Below are 19,358 nucleotides of genomic sequence, written 5' to 3' on the forward strand. Positions count from 1 at the left end.
ATTTGAATGTAATTGATGCAATTTAAATAAACACCTTTAACATTTGCAATTAATTCTTAATTTACTATTTATTCGAAACTGTACATAACAGGTCACATGATCTAATTTAGAGTGAAAATGGCGAGTCAAACTGCTGGTATTCAGCAATTATTAGCTGCCGAAAAACGAGCAGCAGAGAAAGTAGCAGAAGCTAGAAGACGTAAGAACGTGCTATATGTTTTTCTAATAGAGTATTCAAATTGGCAGTTGGTAAATGGTAATATTTCAGTTGTTAATTTAAGTGTAGATAAAGATGCCAGGAAATGGTTGATTTATACACTCGTGATCCACGGTTCATACGGATTATGGAAATCCTGGAACGTCATGGAATTTTCAAGTGTCATTTCCCAGGCCGTGAAAGTCATGGAATGTTAAGTCAGGTTATAAAAAAAATATAATTCCTCATCAGATGCAGGATTGATTAGCCAGAACAAGGACTTGGTCAAGTTGGTGTCTGAAGAGTCGGGAGAGGGACATGAACTGAAGGCTGTTAACCGAGTACTCTGCCGTTTGAGCGCTAGACGGACATTTGGGTATAATATCCGTCCGCACCACCCCCCCCCCCCCCCCCAACAATATTTGCGGGCGGAAATCTTTCCGACATTTGGACGGTATGATCACTCTATGCCATCAGATCACTATAGCGGAAACGTGGAATGGCTGACTACCACACAGTAGACCAAGATTCCTGCTCTAATACAACCAAAATTATAAGTTTGACACTAAATACCTTTACATTGATCATTTTTGAGTTTGCCGATAACAGATATTTACCATAGTAAACCACTGATGCACACACTACAGTTTTCTTCCAGTAGTGTGTATTAGTGGTGAATAAACAAAATATTTGTTTAGAGTTATTTTTGTATTAGTGGGAATCTTTGTCTACCGTGTGGTAGTCGGCCATTCCACTTTTTCGATATAGAGTGATCTCTGACGGCAGAGAACGATCATACCGTCCGAATGTCAAGTACTCTGGCTAGAATCGTGTATAATAATGTGTGTATTATTCTTGTGCACCCCTTCAAATAAAACCCATTCTCTCCTACACACCAAGCACCCGGCCTCTGTGTTGATGGGGGGGTGGGGGGGGCACGTAGCCCAGTGGTAAAACGTTAGCTTGATGCACGGTCAGTCTAGGATCAATCCCCGTTGGTGGCTCCATTGGGCTATTTCTTGTTCCAGCCAGTGCACCACGACTGGTATATCAAAGGCCGTGGTATGTGCTATCCTGTCTGTGGAATGGTGCATATAAAAGATCCCTTGCTGCTAATCGAAAAGAGTAGCCCATGAAGTGGCGACAGTGGGTTTCCTCTTTCAATATCTGTGTGGTCCTTAACCATATGTCCAACGCCATATAACCGTAAATAAAATGTGTCGAGTGCATCGTTAAATAAAACATTTCCTTCCTGTATTGACAGCTTTTGTGAAACTGAAATCTGTGATGGATTTATTTTACTTGTACTTGTAGATATATAGGCTATTTCTGCTTACAAAATAACATTTATTTGTGGTGGTAATTAACAACATAAATTAAAAAACAATATGCTGGGGTGGTTAATGTCAGCATATGTGCTTAGCAAACAAAAATTATTATAGGAATGCTGGTCATTTAAACTGAACAAATGATTGGCACCCAGTATTTAGGCTGTGCACAGTGAAATTACATTGAAGCCAGAATCTTTTATGTCTAGAACATAATTTTACCTAAACACATGCATTTCCTTCTTAAATGCCAAATAAATTTATTAATAGTAACATTGTTATTTATTAAATTTCAGGAAAAGCTAGTCGATTGAAGCAAGCTAAGAAAGAAGCAGACACTGATATCAACGCCTACCGAACTGAACGAGAAAAGCAGTATAAAGACTATGAAGCAAGGGTAGGTCATTTGCTCCTGTAGTTTTTTGTTTGTGTGGGTCGGGATATAGCCCAACATGATCTCTGGCCTTGGTTGAATATCCCCCAACCAAATTTGGCATATTTTTTCATAAATTTGTTCGCATAGTTCGTGAACGTTTGGAAAACGTTCGTTGGCTGTTCTCAGTATACATATAGGTCACGCTTGACAGTCAGCCGAGACTTGCACATGTCAAAAGACATTGATGCAGACATTAAACAATATGATTATTTGCAAGTAAATCTTGATGTAAATTTGTGAGAAAAAACCCCACCACCAAATAGTTGTTCGCATTAATGAATACTTAATTGCTGTTTCGTTTATTTATTTCCGTTGTCTTTGTTAATTTCGCACTCATGCATTTCACGATCGCGGGAAAGGAACATGCAGTATTTATACAAATTGCGGTTAAACGTACACTGAATACAATTAGTTTACAATAATCATGATATTTGTTAGATAAAATATTATATAAATTTGTTGACTGTGAGGTGACATCTCAAAAGTTAGCTAGATTTTAAAAAGACCATAAAATTTGAATTCATTATCTTTTTAATCAAAACCTTTTGACGTAAATGGATAGTTGTCATAACGTGAAGTCAGCATTCTTAGGCTACATATTTTACAAGCTGAAATCAACAACAAGCATTTAACACGACGCGGAAATCAACAAAATGGCACAAATTACGAAATTGCTGGGGTGTGGAATAGATGGGTTATTTTAAAATACAATTAAAAGCAGTTCAAACCAAAATAAAGATTGCTATTTTACAGAAATAATGAGCACTGTTTAAAAAAAGAAGAAGAGTATTGGCTCTCAGATTTTTATTAATGCCATAGGCCTTAGAATTTTGGGTGTGTTTGCAGAGGGCATTGGCTTCCAACTCTGTATATCTCCCCTCACCCACTGAAAAATCAAAGTAATATATTAACTGCCCCTAACCCCATTGCGGTCTTTGATTTTGATCGGGGATAATTTTGTTATTCAGATATATTCCAGTTTGTACATAATTAGCTGAAAAAGATACAAGTTTCATATTCATATGTAAATACTCTATACAGTACTAGACAAAACAATTTTGGCTAAAACATTTTCATTATGGCAAATAAAAATCCCATTTGGCAATTTTTTTGGCAACAGGTATTTTTAATTTGGATGAGCCCTGAGTTCATCAAGTATTATGACTGTGACAGCCCAAGCGAGATCGAACCACCTCTGTGGATCCATTCAGCTGATTGGGTTGTTTCTCATTCCAACCAGTGCACAACAACCGGACAAAGGCTGTGGTATGTGCCTTCCTGTCTGTGGGAAAGTGCATATAAAAGATCCCTTGCTGCATTAGGAAAAATGTAGCGGGTTTCATCCGATGACTACGAGTCAGAATTACTAAATGTTTGATATCCAATAGCCAATGATTAATTAATCAGCGTGCTCCAGTGGTGTCGTTAAACAAAACAAACTTTTTTTTCAGCTAATGCGAAGATGACCTGTAGATAAATAATGTTAAAAAAGAAATAAAACTAAACTAAAGTAATGATAATAATAAAAACATTTTAAATTTCAGTTTCATTTTAAAGACATTTCAAAATTAAATTCATAAAATGTTTTATGAAATATGTGGGCAACCAAGAGATGATGTTGGGCAACCAAACTTCAGCTACTGGTTGCCCACAGGGCAACTATCACAATTTCACATTTGTGCACCCCTGTAATGTTTTGTTAAACGTTTTTAAACAGAGAGCCTGGACCATTGACAGTCTTCGAGGACCCTGGCCATAATATATTGCTGAATATTATCAGGGCTGGCTCTGGCATTCACCAATTGCAAATTTTAATAACATTTGGCGACATAATTTAATGTTACAATTGCTATTTTATAAAAAAAAAAAAAAAAAAAAAGATTTCTTAAAATGTTTAAGTTTAGCAGATAACTTGGCAAAATTTTCTTCTCAGCCAGATCTAGCGCTGACACCATACCTAGGTAGGTTAATAAATTACTAAACCATCAGTTTAGTTTATTTATTTTTAAAATAAAAAATGTCTTTACATTTTTAACTTATTCAACAAAGATTAATAAAAGGCTTCATGTTTGTGCAAGAGCCGACTGAAAAATTATAAACACGCTGAAATTACTTGCTGTCAAGTTTATTATGTTTGCTAATCATTCTGCTAGGTGAAGTATTCAATCCAATTATCATTTTTTAAAAAAATGTTAAGATGGTGTTTTGTAAATTTTTCAGGTATTGGGTTCTCGTGGGGACATGGAACATAAGATTGAAGAAGGAACACGTATCAACATTAGCGAACTGAATGAGAATGTTCGACGGAACAAGGAGACAGCATTGAAGCGGTTGCTGGAAATAGTATACGACATAAAGCCGAAACTCCATCAAAATCTTCAACTATAGAGAACGATTGAATGTTTCTTTGGCAGTAGCATGCTGTGAACAGGCTGTGAATCCTATCAAAAGTTAAATACTTTCTTCAGGTTTTCTCAAACAAATGTCTGTAAGTCGATAGGATGATGGAGCAAATGATTTTTCCATATCAATATACTTGTACTGTACAATGTATGGGTGGTGGGATTATATTTGTAAAGAAAAGAAATGCAGCATCATGGAATATTTTCTTTTCACTTATTCTGATGGTGCAATCATTAAGTCAGCAAAATTACTTTGTAATGATTTTCATGTTCAGTCGATCTCGTCCCATCAGGAATTGTAGCAACAGTGATAAATAGTAGAAGTTATCAGTTGTGACGTAAACGGTTTCTAGTTTTATGTAATATGTACTTGTAGTTAGTAAAACAAGCCATTGTATACTAAAATGTTTTGTCAGTACCAAGTAAGGATTAAGTGCAAAAAGTAGATAAAATATTATTATCTTTTCTGTTCAATATTATAAATATAACAGATATGTTGAAAAGATATTGAGCATTAATCATGTGTGGTGTATATATGTATCTAAAATTAAGTAATCTAACTAGTTTGTACATTGTCCGAAGGCCAAATAAGGCACACATTTTTAAATAAATAAATTACGTTTAAAGTAAAGGGCTTAGGAGAACATTTTAATTGTATTAACTGAAAATATTTTCTTTTTGAAATTTAGGTCCATAAATTAACTGAATTGACCAGACAGAAAACTTGAAAAATCTCGGGGGAAAAGCCGTCATTCCAGGACATTATTGGGTCTGGATGGCAATATGGTTTGATGCTCCAGATATGTTCTCTTTTTAAATAGCTCAATCCCCCCCATGTACTCCATCTGTGAAAGCGAGTAGTGTGTGGTATATGCAGGGCTAGCTTTGAGGTGAGCAAAAGAATTTGCCAAATTGTCTATTAAACTTCAAAAATTACAGCAATTGTCAGTTATTTTCTAAAAATTGTCAGTTATTACATGAAATTATTTCACAAAACTAAAATAAAATTAGCAAACTGCTTTCAAAATTTGCAATTGGCGAGTGCCAGAGCTAGCCCTGTATATGTGAGTGGATGAGACCACCTTCATTCCTGTTTGTAAGGGAAAGTTTATTAATTCCCACTACATTCCTGGTATCTTGTAATGCAGATATCATACTATCATTGGATCATCTTGATGATGTTTTTATTAGGGTGGGTCTTGAAATTATCATTTCGACCCATGAAGCAGTTGGACAGAGGATTTTTCATTAACTATAAAATTGAGCAATTTGGCATTATTTGTATTTTAACATTTACAGTCTAGGTTCTTAATAGTTCTTAGTATTTCCATTTGAAGAGTTCATTTCAGGGTTCACCCTGTCAACTGGCAAATTAGCTAATTGCTAATTTTAATACAAGGCGACTATTTGGCTAATAATTTTTCTTTAAATTGGTTACTTTTTAATAATTTTTAAGGAAATGCTCTACATATCGGAAAATTAGCTAAACCAAAATTCTTTCCAGTGCGAGCCTAGAGTTTCTGAAATGGCACGTATCCATTTGTGTTACTTTAAGGAAAATGTTGTTTTGTTGTAACATGACAAGCAGCATATTTTTAACATCCTGTTCAGTGAACATAGATTGCATTTTGACTTTATTGTCCTAATATACATATACCTTAAGTTCACTGTTAACTCTAAAATCTGGAACTCTAAAATGTGGAAATTGGCATGTAACTTGTTTTGGAAATGAACTCTTCAACTTATTACCAGTTTCAAATTGTCGGTACATGATCATTCATTTTGTTATTGACAGCTTGTTTCAAGCTCTGTATTTACAATGTACTTAGTGTATACAAGGACTGTATGTGAATAAATAATTTATTCAGATCTTTGGTTTTCAACTTTTTGTTACAAATGGTACATATTTCCAACACCTGGTGATCTGCATGGAATTTGACCACAACATGATTTCTGCACTGCACAGCATCAAATGGAATATGGGAATGTTTCGCGACATCTAAGCATATTGGCACATTGTGTAATCAATGGCTGGGGTGGATTTAGCCCAGTGAAGCATTTGCCTTGCAAGATTGTGCCATGAGCAAAATGAAGGCGAACTGAAGATCACTCTTCTAAAATGGTGCCATCATTCAATTCAAATAAAATGTTTAAATTATTTTATTGCAAGGAGATACATTTTTCACTCGCCTAAAACTTTATAGGCAAGTAGAGGGGAGCAGGGATGATCACTTTTTTTTTTTATGAAAGACTGTCCAAGGTGCTATGGCAGACAGGGTGAATTGCCCCGTAACATAATTCCCTGTCTGTGGGAAATTGTGTATAAAAGACTCCTTGCTACTTTATCAGTAGAAGCCAATATGGTGGCACCGGTTTTCTTCAACAAAAGTGTCGAAATAACCACGTCGAGACGATACAGTTGCAATATATATTTGTTTTGTTAAAGGTTTCTTTTCTTAATCGGTCGCTACTATGACCCATCTTAACAATTTAATTGATGGGTTTTCCCCCACATCTGGGCAAAATGTTTAATGGTGGCTATTGTGATTCAAATCATGGTACATTGTTTTAATCAGTGGCTATTGTGACAAACCTCGGCACATTGTTTTAACTTGAAGCTATTGTGATTATTTTACCTCTGCTACGACATTTTGTCGGCAGAAACTTTCTAATACTGATATTCATTGTCCCTCGATGTTTTCTTTGAAGTCTCTTAGAAGACTTTCATTGGATTGTTCTGAAACTTGGTAGTGATCCTCTGGGGTACTTTTCCCAACTGAGGGCTGGTCGCAGCCCAATGGTAGAGTGCTCGCTTGATACATGGTCAGTCTAGAATTTATTCCCGCTGGTATCAAAGGCGTTGGGATGTGCTAACCTGTCTGAGCTAATCTGCTTGCCAGATATCTAGACCCCCCCCCCACCCCCACTAAAATTCCTGCATGTGCCTAAAAAGCAAAATAAGGACTAGGCCTAATTGACCTTTGAATAAAAGTTTTTTTAAATTCGTTTCCACTCATCAATCTGCATGAGTTTTGAACTATGCCATCACAAAACCAGTTTTTGATCATTCACCACTGAAAAAAACCTAGGAATAAACAAAGTTTCGTTTCGGATAGTTGCCAGACAATGCAACACATTACAAGATTTACATACCATCAAGTTATCATCCATCCTTATCAGCAGGTACATTAAATAAGACCCAGTAAAACAGAAGTTTACCTGCACACAACAGCATTGGCGTAGCAATGATTTTAGGTTTGGGACCAAACCACTATTGGAAGAGGGGCCAGCCCACACTATGATTTTATAAAATTTAATACAGTAAAAAAAAAAAAAAGAGAAAAAATGTCTGATTGCAGGGCCATTGCACAACAGTAATAACCTTTAGCAGTAGAAGACAATTTATTAGATTCAAAATATACTACTACACAAGAGCATTAAAAAAAAAAAAAACTGTTTGAGAAATGTTAAGTTTGACATTTCTTAACGAGAATAAATAACATTTGCCTATTATACTAATACTAAAGGAATGTAGCACAAGCAAAAGATGGGTAAAGCACATACAGTGATCACAAAATACATGGAATAAATAATGGCATTATTTTATTTATACACAGCAATCAAACATTAATATTACATCATACATCGAGGATACTCCCTGAGTGTCTTTGTGATGATATAATTTATGAGCACGAGTTGATAAAAGTATGAAATCTGAGGGTTGCCGAGGATTTTTATACTTTTATCAATGAGTGCTGATAAAGTATATTACAAGACACGAGGTGGGTATTCTGTTTATCATCCATTATCATTCTTTTCATTTGCGACAATTGTAAACTGTCAGTAATGTGGGTTGAATGTCACTATATTTGGCAGCGGTACACTCGTTAACTAGCAGAACGACAGTGGCGTGATGTCACTAATGACAGGTTTAGCGCTGAAACATACACAGTGACATCACAAAATATTGTCTTGTGATTAAAATTTGACCAATTAAGATTATAAGAAGCAATATCTCCTGCGGAGAATATCGCAGGAGATATCGCAAATTATAGTGCCAGCGATATCTCCTACAAAATCCTTTAATGGATGATAAAAATATTTATGTCCTTGTTAACTATATATTAATAGTTGAAGACTTGCTTCAGGTACTGACAACAGGAAGACAACATGAACATTGCACAAAACAGATCTAGGACAACAGCGTTATGGGATTGTTGTTATCTCCGATATCTTGGTTTCTTTCTTGGTTGTGGACTAGAGTTATCAGAGGATGAGTATTTTGAACCGCGCGAGTCATAGCAATATCTACGCTGTTTGTCCATTTTCAATTTATGCTGCAGAAAGCGTTTTTGATGATCCAGAATAGGAAACAGTTCTGAAAAAAAAACCCAGAAAAAAAGAAGATAATTTTAAAATAGTAACTGCAGATGTCTCCTACCAGTACCGTGAGTACGATGACTGAAATTAGAAATTTCAGGGCTCATCCTGTACATTGCCAAATTAGCCAATTCCTAAAATTATACAAAGTGGCCACAACATTTAGTCCTTGGTAAATAAAATAATCCTTAAATTAACCACATTTCAATAATTTTCAATGAAATATTCGATATATCTGAAAACTGGCTAAAGCTAAATTTGTGCCAGTGTGAGGCCTGAATGTTATGGCTATTGGGCACATATAACAACAACTATCCCATGTTCAAATGATTTTTAACATCAAACAAATGTGACATGGCAGGAATTGGAACTGGTCAAATCATCATCAGGTGTTTCCAACAAAATTAATGTACATACTAAATGAAGCCGCGATCTAGTCTCCATATGACTACTTTTATTACTTATTTCCGTGCTTATATATCCAATTAAGATTCAAGTACCCTGTCCTGGACACATACTAGCTATCTGGGCCGTCTGTCCCAGACACATACTAGCTATCTGGGCAGTCTGTCCAGGACAGAGAGTTGGTGGATAGTGAGAGGGATGTCGACGTAGTGGCCTTACACCTACCCACTGAGTCATTAAACTCACTCTGGGTGAGAGCCCGCACCAGGGTTGCAAACCCAGTACCTACAAGACTTAAGTCTAGTTGCTCATCTACTGCACCATAAAGGCCAGTACCCATTAGTGTCATCAGCTTTTATATATCAGGGGTGGGAATTGGTGAACTGTAAAAAAAAAGAGGAAATCTAGAGGGGTCCTGGAAATTTTTGAAATCCTAGGTTAAAATTTGTGCCATCTGACATTTTGGAGGAAAGGACGATTAAAATGCGAGGAAACACAATGTTCCATGAGAGGAAAACAGCTGATCCGAGGAGAATTCCCACCCCTGATATATACTTTCCAAAAAGAAGGATAGCACATACCAGGCTGATACACCAGTCAAAGACCACTAGATGCAATGGAGAACCCCTCCATCCCATAATGGGATCAATCCTAAAATTCACATATCAGAAATAATTTTACAGCTACTCTCCTTCCTAAAATGACATCATAGTCTTCATTTTGATGAATCAAAATCATGTCATCTATCTATCTACCATGCTGACATTTCATTTATGATAAAAAAAATTTTTTTTAAATTTAATTCATGAGGAAAATGCTCCCTTTTTCTAAAAGACCTACTGGCTGATCAAGGTTTGTGTGTTTATCGTAACTAACCTCCTCTGTCACTCAGTGCATTAGTTGCTGCTGACATCTCTGCTTGCTGTTTACTGTGGCCAGTTCCAGTTGCTAGTCGCTCGCCTCGGAAATACACAGCCACAACATACATTCTGGTATTGGTGGGTCCCTGAGACTCGATCACTCTGAAACAATAACAGAACGTGTTTAGACGACAGTCCACATGAGCCATCTGACTAGCTTTAGGATTTGATTGGAATTTCATTGTCAATCGCAATAGGTTTACATGAATCATTCAAATTTTGATTATATTATCAGTTAGAAAGTTTGTTTTGTTTAACAACATCACTAGAGCACATTGATGAATTAATCATCGACTATTGGATGTCAAATTATCGGTTAGAATTATATAAAGATCAGGATCTGAATTCTAAAGACTATGCACCTACTGTCATGTTTTCCGGCATAAACCCTACAAATTGCTAATTTCGCCTATAATAACTATTTAATATATTTGTTTCTTTATTTACATATGTTACATCCAGATTGCTTTCTCTATAACTGTTCAATGTACATGTACTAGTAAAAGTCCTAAGTAAATATATGTCTATAACTGTGCAGTTATCAGTTATAACTTTGGGTTATATATTAAACTATTTTGTATCACAGTTCACTTGTGGTACCAAGATATGTAGCAATAAAAAAAATAAAAAGGAAAGGAATTTTTTTTTAGATATGTAGCAATATATATATAAATATTGCTATGATAGCAGCAATATCAGGTATCACTCACAGGCAGTGATAAAGAAAGAAGGAAGGAAATGTTTTATTTAACGACGCACTCAACACATTTTATTTACGGTTATATGGCGTCAGACATATGGTTAAGGACCACACAGATATTGAGAGAGGAAACCCGCTGTCGCCACTTCATGGGCTACTCTTTTCTATAGGCAACAAGGGATCTTTTGTATGCACCATCCCACAGACAGGGTAGCACATACCACAGCCTTTGATATACCAGTCATGGTGCATTGGCTGGAACGAGAAATAGCCCAATGGGCCCACCGACGGGGATCGATCCCGCGCATCGAGTGATCGCTGTACCACTGGGCTACGTCCTGTCCCCCGAGGCAGTAATAAAGACATTATGGAAAGTCAGTGTAATTTCTGCCTAGAGTGTCTTTAAAATGTCTTACTTGTACACGGGGATGTCTGGTTCCCCGCCGTCCAGTTCTCGTAACGTCAGACAACACTGCTGGAGCTGTGACTTGGGGTCGTTCCAATCCTGGTTCATGATGAACATGCGCAGTCGCGGGAAGAAACACACCTGACAGAACACGCGGCAGTAGTCCAAGTCTTTGTCCACAAACAGAGAGCCAAGGAATGCTGCAAAACCCAACAGCAATAGATTTTTAGGGCAAGGGTTCAATAAACCCACAGACTCAAATTAGAAACAAACAATCTCATATGATACAATGAACCTGGGGGATAATTCATTAAACTCTCGCAACTTTGCGATCTCGCAGTGCAATGCTAAAGGACTTGCAAAGAGGATGCTTTGTTGTCTAGCAGAGCCTAAGAGACCTTTGTGAATTAGGACCCTGATATTCAGTGGGCATAATGTAGTCCAATAGTAAAGCTCTCGCTTCAGGTGTGATGGGTTATCTAAAGGATTGATCAACCTCCATACCCTCAAGCTTTTTCCCCTCCCTATCAGTGCTTCACAACTGGTACATCAAACCTCCTACTTTCAAAGATAATGGATTATTCTATTTATTAAGACTCATTTAACAAAGCTTACTATCATAGCAAATGTCTTGAATTTGAAAGTGAGCAATTAGTTGTACGTATCATCAAGAAATATACTAAATATTGATCACAAACCTTCTAAAAGATCAGCTTTTTCTTTGGTTTTCATTTCGTTTTTGTCACGTCCGTTTCTGTCAAAGATGACATAGTCTGTCATGTTGAGATCGTCACACACGATAGCCTGGGTGCGGTTGTTCACTAGGGAACTGCGAAGAAGCTGCAGAAGAAGAAACTCTATTTAAAACATGTCCTTTTAATCACGTAAAGAGTAAGACAACACTTCCTTTCTTCCCTCAACAGTATACAACCACTCTCATTCCCTCCAACAGTACATAACCCTTATTCCCTCCAATTTTACACACCAACCCTTATTCCCTCCAACAGACTATAACAACCCTCGTTCTCTCACAACAGACTAACAGACTATAACAACCCTCATTCCCTCCATCAGACTATAACAACCCCTCATTCCCTCCAACAGACTATAACAACCTTCATTCCCTCCATCAGACTATAACAACCCTCATTCCCTCCATCAGACTATAACAACCCTCATTCCCTCCATCAGACTATAACAACCCCTCATTCCCTCCAACAGACTATAACAACCCCTCATTCCCTCCAACAGACTATAACAACCTTCATTCCCTCCATCAGACTATAACAACCCTCATTCCCTCCATCAGACTATAACAACCCTCATTCCCTCCATCAGACTATAACAACCCCTCATTCCCTCCAACAGACTATAACAACCCCTCATTCCCTCCAACAGACTATAACAACCTTCATTCCCTCCATCAGACTATAACAACCCTCATTCCCTCCATCAGACTATAACAACCCTCATTCCCTCCATCAGACTATAACAACCCTCATTCCCTCCAACAGACTATAACAACCCCTCATTCCCTCCAACAGACTATAACAACCTTCATTCCCTCCATTATAACAACCCTCATTCCCTCCATCAGACTATAACAACCCTCATTTCCTCCAACAGACTATAACAACCCTCATTCCCTCCAACAGACTATAACAACCCTCATTCCCTCCATCAGACTATAACAACCCTCATTCCCTCCAACAGACTATAACAACCCTCATTCCCTCCAACAGACTATAACAACCTTCATTCCCTCCAACAGACTATAACAAGCCTCATTCCCTCCAACAGACTATAACAACCTTCATTCCCTCCAACAGACTATAACAACCCTCATTCCCTCCAACAGACTATAACAACCTTCATTCCCTCCAACAGACTATAACAAGCCTCATTCCCTCCAACAGACTATAACAACCTTCATTCCCTCCTGCAACAGTACATAACCCTCATTCCCTCCAACATACTATAACAACCCTCATTCCCTCCTGCAACAGTACATAACCCTCATTCCCTCCAACAGACTATAACAACCCTCATTCCCTCCAACAGACTATAACAACCTTCATTCCCTCCAACAGACTATAACAAGCCTCATTCCCTCCAACAGACTATAACAACCTTCATTCCCTCCAACAGACACTAACAACCCTCATTCCCTCCATCAGACTATAACAACCCTCATTCCCTGCAACAGACTATAACAATCCTCATTCCCTCCTGCAACAGTACATAACCCTCATTCCCTCCAACAAACTATAACAACCCTCATTCCCTCCAACAGACTATAACAACCTTCATTCCCTCCAACAGACTATAACAAGCCTCATTCCCTCCAACAGACTATAACAACCTTCATTCCCTCCTGCAACAGTACATAACCCTCATTCCCTCCAACATACTATAACAACCCTCATTCCCTCCTGCAACAGTACATAACCCTCATTCCCTCCAACATACTATAACAACCTTCATTCCCTCCTGCAACAGTACATAACCCTCATTCCCTCCAACATACTATAACAACCCTCATTCCCTCCTGCAACAGTACATAACCCTCATTCCCTCCAACAGACTATAACAACCCTCATTCCCTCCAACAGACTATAACAACCTTCATTCCCTCCAACAGACACTAACAACCCTCATTCCCTCCATCAGACTATAACAACCCTCATTCCCTGCAACAGACTATAACAATCCTCATTCCCTCCTGCAACAGTACATAACCCTCATTCCCTCCAACAAAATATAACAATCCTCATTCCCTCTCAATGTACACACCAACCCTCATTCCCTCCAACTATACACACCAACCCTCATTCCCATCAACAGAGATAACAGCTTAGGAAAGGCAAAATTGGTTTTTGGCATTGTGGGTTAATGTACAAGAAACAAAATTTAAGAGGTTAGTGTCCGTAGTGTATTTTAAGTATTGTACAAGTCTCGCTTGTCTTAGTTCAGTCATCAAAAGGCAACAAGCTGTCAGGTTCACAAAAACATTGTATGTTTACGTTTTCAACTAGCAGTTATACCTGTCATACTTTTACATGTGTTTGGCATCTATTTCATGCAGAAAATTGTAAATCTACGACTAAACCACAATTCATAAAACTATTAACACTACAACTAAGATAGTTTGATGCATTCACATGTCATTTTCTTTGGTCCTTATAATACTCCATCTTCTATAATGATGTGTTTTACATGCGAAATAAGGTTTACAATGTTTTGTGAAACTGAGCAGCATGTTAATATACTCACCGACAGGTGACCTTCGTGATGCTCTGGGAAGTGTTTGAAGAGAAACTCCGAGGCAACCAGTTGTAGCACAGTATCACCAAGAAACTCCAAACGCTGGTTATGACCACTATACAAAACAAAAAGCCAAATTAATATTTATTAAAAAATTTTTAATATAATTCTATACATGTCAACTATCTGTATAACTAACTAAAGACTGTCGGTAGTAGGGGGAGTATAGTAGGTGGTTACAATGGCCTCTCAACAATGTCAGAAGCAGCTACTGAACATTCTTTGAAGTGGTCAGACTAAGCCCACGGGTAAAGCTAATGGGAAATAGCAAGTGTGTGGCACAGATAGCCACAAGAGACAAGAACCTGTCGCGAATGAAGAGACAAGGATTGGGATGTGGAAGTGAACAGCGAAAGAAGTTGAAAGATAGGAAGAGCTGCCAGACTGGGAAGAAATGAGATGGAAGTCAAAGAAGAGAAAGGAAATGGGGCAGTGGGATAAAAAAAAACTAATTAACAAAAAACTATCTGAAAAGATAAAAATAAAACACCAATCTATAATGTTATCAATGCAATACTGTTAAATCAATACCAACATACAGAATCAGCTTCAGAAATGTACTGGTTATGAACGACAGGTTGGCATGCCAATATCGACCCCAACCCAGTCCTGAATATGTTTTGATAACTCATTAGGGATGTGTACAGTCACTTGTCTCTAACTAACCACAAAACAAAACATTAAACATGGCTTAAACCTAAAACTTTTAGGGCCGAATTTTATGAAGCCCATTTTTCTTAAACGCAGGCATTCAAGCAGTGTAAATACATGTAGACACACATGTGCAGTAAATTAACAGAAATTGTAAATTTGGTCCCATGTGTCCCTTAACAGCCTACAAATTGCATTAGACATTTGAATCAAGACTGTAAATTTTACAGGCCCAGGTTTTAAAAAAATAGCCCAGATACCCAAGATATGGGCTCAGGATAGACCGCTTGAAGGTTAACTGGATATAATTAAAAAATTTAAAACATAAAAGAAACAAAGATGAAATATTTTACACTTTTCCTCAATTCTAAAATTCTAAATCTTTTTAATGACTGTGTCGATTTTAAAAGAACAGCAAGTCACACATGTGCAAGACATCAACAGGTATTGTGAATTTGGCCCCTTGTGTCTCGGAACATCCTACAAATTGCATGCATATAAAATCTTTAGATATTTGAATCAAGACTCTTAGATTTTACAGGCACAGGCTCAGATTTTGAAAAAATAGCCCTGATACCCGAGATATGGGCTCAGGATAGAGTGCTTGAATGTTAATTGGATATAATAAAAAAAATTAAACATAAAAGATGAACATGTATATCAACTGTATCTGAAAGGATTATTTTACACTTTTCCTTCATTTTAGAGTTCTAAATCATTTTAATTACTGAATGCCACTCTGTGTCAATTTTAAAAGAACAGCAATTAATCATATTCAAGAAGCAATACTCACAGGGTAAGAAAGTTGTAACCAACATTTCTCAAAGTAAAAGCTTTAGCCAGAAGGCGAACGTGATCAAACTTTATACCAACAGATTCTTCAAAGGTAGCCAGTTTCTGAAAATAAAAAGAACGTGAAAAGGTTAACAAGCTATCTGATTTGAAAAACACAATTTATAAACATTACAATTGGCTAAATATTCATGTTTTTATAATCACAAGATCTGTTGTCCCAAACATTTTCCATTGACTTTCATTGTCTACATTTGTAATATAGACCTTGATTGAATACTGTAGCTGTGGAGCTTTCCAATCAGTCAATATATGATAAACTAATTCATTTCATATTTAGGACCGACGCAAAAATTATAAATTAAGCTTATATGATGCATTAAAAATAATTGGGTTTTGGGGTTTTTCTTTTCCTTTCTCTTCTAATTCAAATTGTAAATTCCACAGCCTTATTACCCCCACCAACCCCATCTTGGACACATCCACCGGGCAATCTCGGATCTCGGAGAATGTGCCCAAGACAGTCGTGCTTGAACCTTCGGTGGATGTCAGCACAAGTCAAATGATTGATTGATAGTATATGATAGATTTACTCATGCAAGTGTGGATCCATGGGAGTGTGTAGTGTGTGTGTGTGTGTGTGCGTGTGCGTGCGCACGCACCTCTCCCTTTGAATGGTGAAGAACCTGAAATTCCAGTGTTTGGCAAATGCTTATAATCAGTTTAGTTTAAGTGGTTTGGTATGTAATATCTTGGTCGGCTGGGTGTTTCTGGAATATATTTTCAAACATATAATTTAGAACAAGAATTTCATAGAATTAAATGTCACACTCACCATAACCCTTTTTGTTGCACTGCGATGACCATCCACAGGTGCCACCACAAACCAAATCTCATCGACTTACAGTCAAGTGAGAAATGGATCTAAACGCAAAACTTTAACATAAAACTTGTTACCATTGCCACTGAAATACTAATACCTATATCTTGCCTTTTTATTTTGTAACGGTGCTGCACCTACTCCCTATAAAAATACTGCATCAACCTATGCCAGCTGTCTCTATCTCCTACCTGTAGTATGGGACTGTTCTCCTGCCAGTGGCGGTCTCCATTGGGTTCGTCTTCCTGTAGCGGGTGAAGCGGCAGTTCAGACCACGTCGACAGCAGTTTGTCTTCCTCAAACAGACAGTGGGTGAAGATCCGGTCGGTCAGTTCGACTCCACCATCCATAAATAATGCACCTGTATTAATGAGAAATACACTTCTTGTAATATTGCAAATGTATCAAAATAGTCTACCTGCATTAATGAGCAAACACTTCAAAATAATGCACCCATGTTTATGAGTAATAACATTTACCTATCTTAATATAATACATTTTGAGAATTCTTGTGACCCATACATTACATAAAATTGGTTTTTTCTCTTTTATAGATACATCACCTGTCCTCATGGAACAACTTTGTACAACTGTAATAATTGTTTATTTAAATTTAAATTTGTGACAAGTCTACTATTAGATATATTTAATAAAAGCAACCAGCCTCAGTGGTGTCGTGGTTAAGCCATCGGCTTAAGGCTGGTAGGTACAGGGTTCACAGCCCGGTACCGGCTCCCACCCAGAGCGAGTTTTAACGACTCAATGGGTAGGTTTAAGACCACTGCAACCTCTTCTCTCTCACTAACCACTAATAATTAATCAGCCCAGAACAGAGTGCTCAAACCTTAATTGGATATAAGCACGAAAATATGTTGAAATTAAATTAAATAAAGTCATTTTAAAGAGAAGGAAAACAGGAAAACCCACCAATCAAGGCCTCAAAACAGTTGGCCATCGCATGTTTCAGGTCAGACTCGTGGCAGAGGTCAGGGCCGTGTGCGTACAGCATGAAGTCCTGCAGGCGAAGTTTCTGTTCAAAACACAGACCCACAAAAAAAAAAATTTAAAATGTCAACAGAAAGATAGCCCCTATCCTCCACTTTTTACCATACATATGTGCGTAAAGCATGAAGTTCTGCAGGCGAAGTTTCTGTTAAAAAAACACAATAATTTTTTTATTATAAAAAATCTCAACAGAAAGATAGTCCCCATCCTCCACTTTTTATCATACATACATGTATGTGTGTACAGCATGAAGTTCTGCAGGCGAAGTTTCTGTTTGAAACACACACAAAAAACATTCTACAATCTCAGCAGAAAGATAGCCCCAATCCTCCACTTTTCACCATATATATTTTAGTCTTCAAAAATATGTTTTAGAATTAACTAGGCCTATCTGCAATGTATTTGATATTGTGGACAGACTTAGTTAATTCTCGGTTGACGATGTGTTGTTTTGTAAAACTGTTAACAGAATACAGACCTTGGCAAGTATGGAGAGATTCTGATTCTGGACAATGGCTGTTCTGTATGTCGACAGTCCTCCCTCTTCCAGCCAAGGAAACATGAAGTACAAGTGAACACTGAAAAACAACACATATATTCATCAGGTGTAAAACTAATAAACCAGGGGTCGAGGGGGTGATTTGTTACCACCTATTAAAAAAAAAAATGTTTGCCAAGTATAGAATTATTAAGAATAAATGCTTCCCAACCAGATGCCACATTTTTATGATAAAATTTAATAAATAATACACTTTATGGAAATCTGATCGATGGATAAAAAAAAAAAGGAAGCTATGACTAGCCCCACCACCACTTTCTGAAAACATATGGAAGATACAAAACAAAACAATAAAATTATGACACAAATACAACTTAAGAGTTTACTTTTTATACAATATATTAATGGGAAAAGCTATAGCAGAGTAAAGACATGCATGGATGAAAAAAGTCATTGCTAAGAAATATAAACTGAACAACACAAGAAATAAGATCAAAGACAAACAATTGTACCATTTGTCAAATATAACTAAACAAAATAAATTGCCATTGGATATGTTATATTACTATGTACAAAGCAAACACATTGGTGCAGAAATTGTCTGTCATCAGCTAATACATCACATCATGACCATTGACCAATATAAATGAAAAAGGTATTCTTGTGGAAAGTAGGAGGCATCAAACCTTGACAAAAACTCAACAACAGCATCCCCTAGGAACTCCAGTCTCTCATTGTGAGGGATCTTGGAAGCCGTCTCTTCCTTCCGTCCTTGTCGGGACATGATGTCCATCAAGATGTTAATACCTAAAAACACAAAAACATGGCGGCACATCAGCTCATCTGTAGTAATTTTCAAAGCTTCTAGAATTTGTATAAAATCCCACTAGCCATGGGATCAGTCATTTAAAACATTTACTAGCCACGATTAAAAATCCATTAGCCCTACTTTACTTTAAAGTAAATATGATTTTACTAATAGTAATAATCAGATATGTCACCTAAAGAGGGAGATAGAGCTTAAGAACACTATG

General features: G+C 37.1%; 2 protein-coding genes across 3 annotated transcripts in view; one reads left to right on the plus strand and one right to left on the minus strand.

Annotated features, from left to right (window-relative positions):
• Positions 1-54: 54 nt before the first annotated feature.
• Positions 55-6,231, plus strand: LOC121384748 (V-type proton ATPase subunit G-like). Its single transcript, XM_041515287.1, has 3 exons — positions 55-199; positions 1,821-1,921; positions 4,181-6,231. The coding sequence occupies exons 1-3, from the start codon at positions 118-120 to the stop codon at positions 4,346-4,348; spliced, it is 351 nt and encodes a 116-aa protein (XP_041371221.1). The 5' UTR covers positions 55-117; the 3' UTR covers positions 4,349-6,231.
• Positions 6,232-8,346: 2,115 nt separating this feature from the next.
• Positions 8,347-19,358, minus strand: part of LOC121382978 (ribonuclease 3-like) — a 29,599-nt gene continuing 18,587 nt past the window's right edge. For both annotated transcript variants that reach the window (XM_041512684.1, XM_041512683.1), the window contains exons 18-27: positions 19,011-19,131; positions 18,304-18,403; positions 17,748-17,850; positions 17,012-17,181; positions 15,942-16,045; positions 14,447-14,552; positions 11,872-12,013; positions 11,184-11,373; positions 10,024-10,169; positions 8,347-8,740 (exon numbers count right to left, since the gene is read on the minus strand). In XM_041512684.1, coding sequence (XP_041368618.1) covers positions 8,583-8,740; positions 10,024-10,169; positions 11,184-11,373; positions 11,872-12,013; positions 14,447-14,552; positions 15,942-16,045; positions 17,012-17,181; positions 17,748-17,850; positions 18,304-18,403; positions 19,011-19,131 — 1,340 coding nt within the window. In that variant the 3' untranslated portion in view covers positions 8,347-8,582. The remainder of the gene's footprint in view (positions 8,741-10,023; positions 10,170-11,183; positions 11,374-11,871; positions 12,014-14,446; positions 14,553-15,941; positions 16,046-17,011; positions 17,182-17,747; positions 17,851-18,303; positions 18,404-19,010; positions 19,132-19,358) is intronic.

Source organism: Gigantopelta aegis, chromosome 10 (assembly GCF_016097555.1).
Source record: "Gigantopelta aegis isolate Gae_Host chromosome 10, Gae_host_genome, whole genome shotgun sequence".
NCBI lineage: Eukaryota > Metazoa > Mollusca > Gastropoda > Neomphalida > Peltospiridae > Gigantopelta > Gigantopelta aegis.

Excerpts from the sequence above, each read along its gene's own strand:
- LOC121384748 (XM_041515287.1), top strand. The coding sequence starts at position 118 with ATGGCGAGTCAAACTGCTGGTATTCAGCAATTATTAGCTGCCGAAAAA. Across the intron at positions 200-1,820 it reads AGTAGCAGAAGCTAGAAGAC|GAAAAGCTAGTCGATTGAAG; the intron begins GTAAGAACGTGC and ends ATTAAATTTCAG. Across the intron at positions 1,922-4,180 it reads ATAAAGACTATGAAGCAAGG|GTATTGGGTTCTCGTGGGGA; the intron begins GTAGGTCATTTG and ends TAAATTTTTCAG.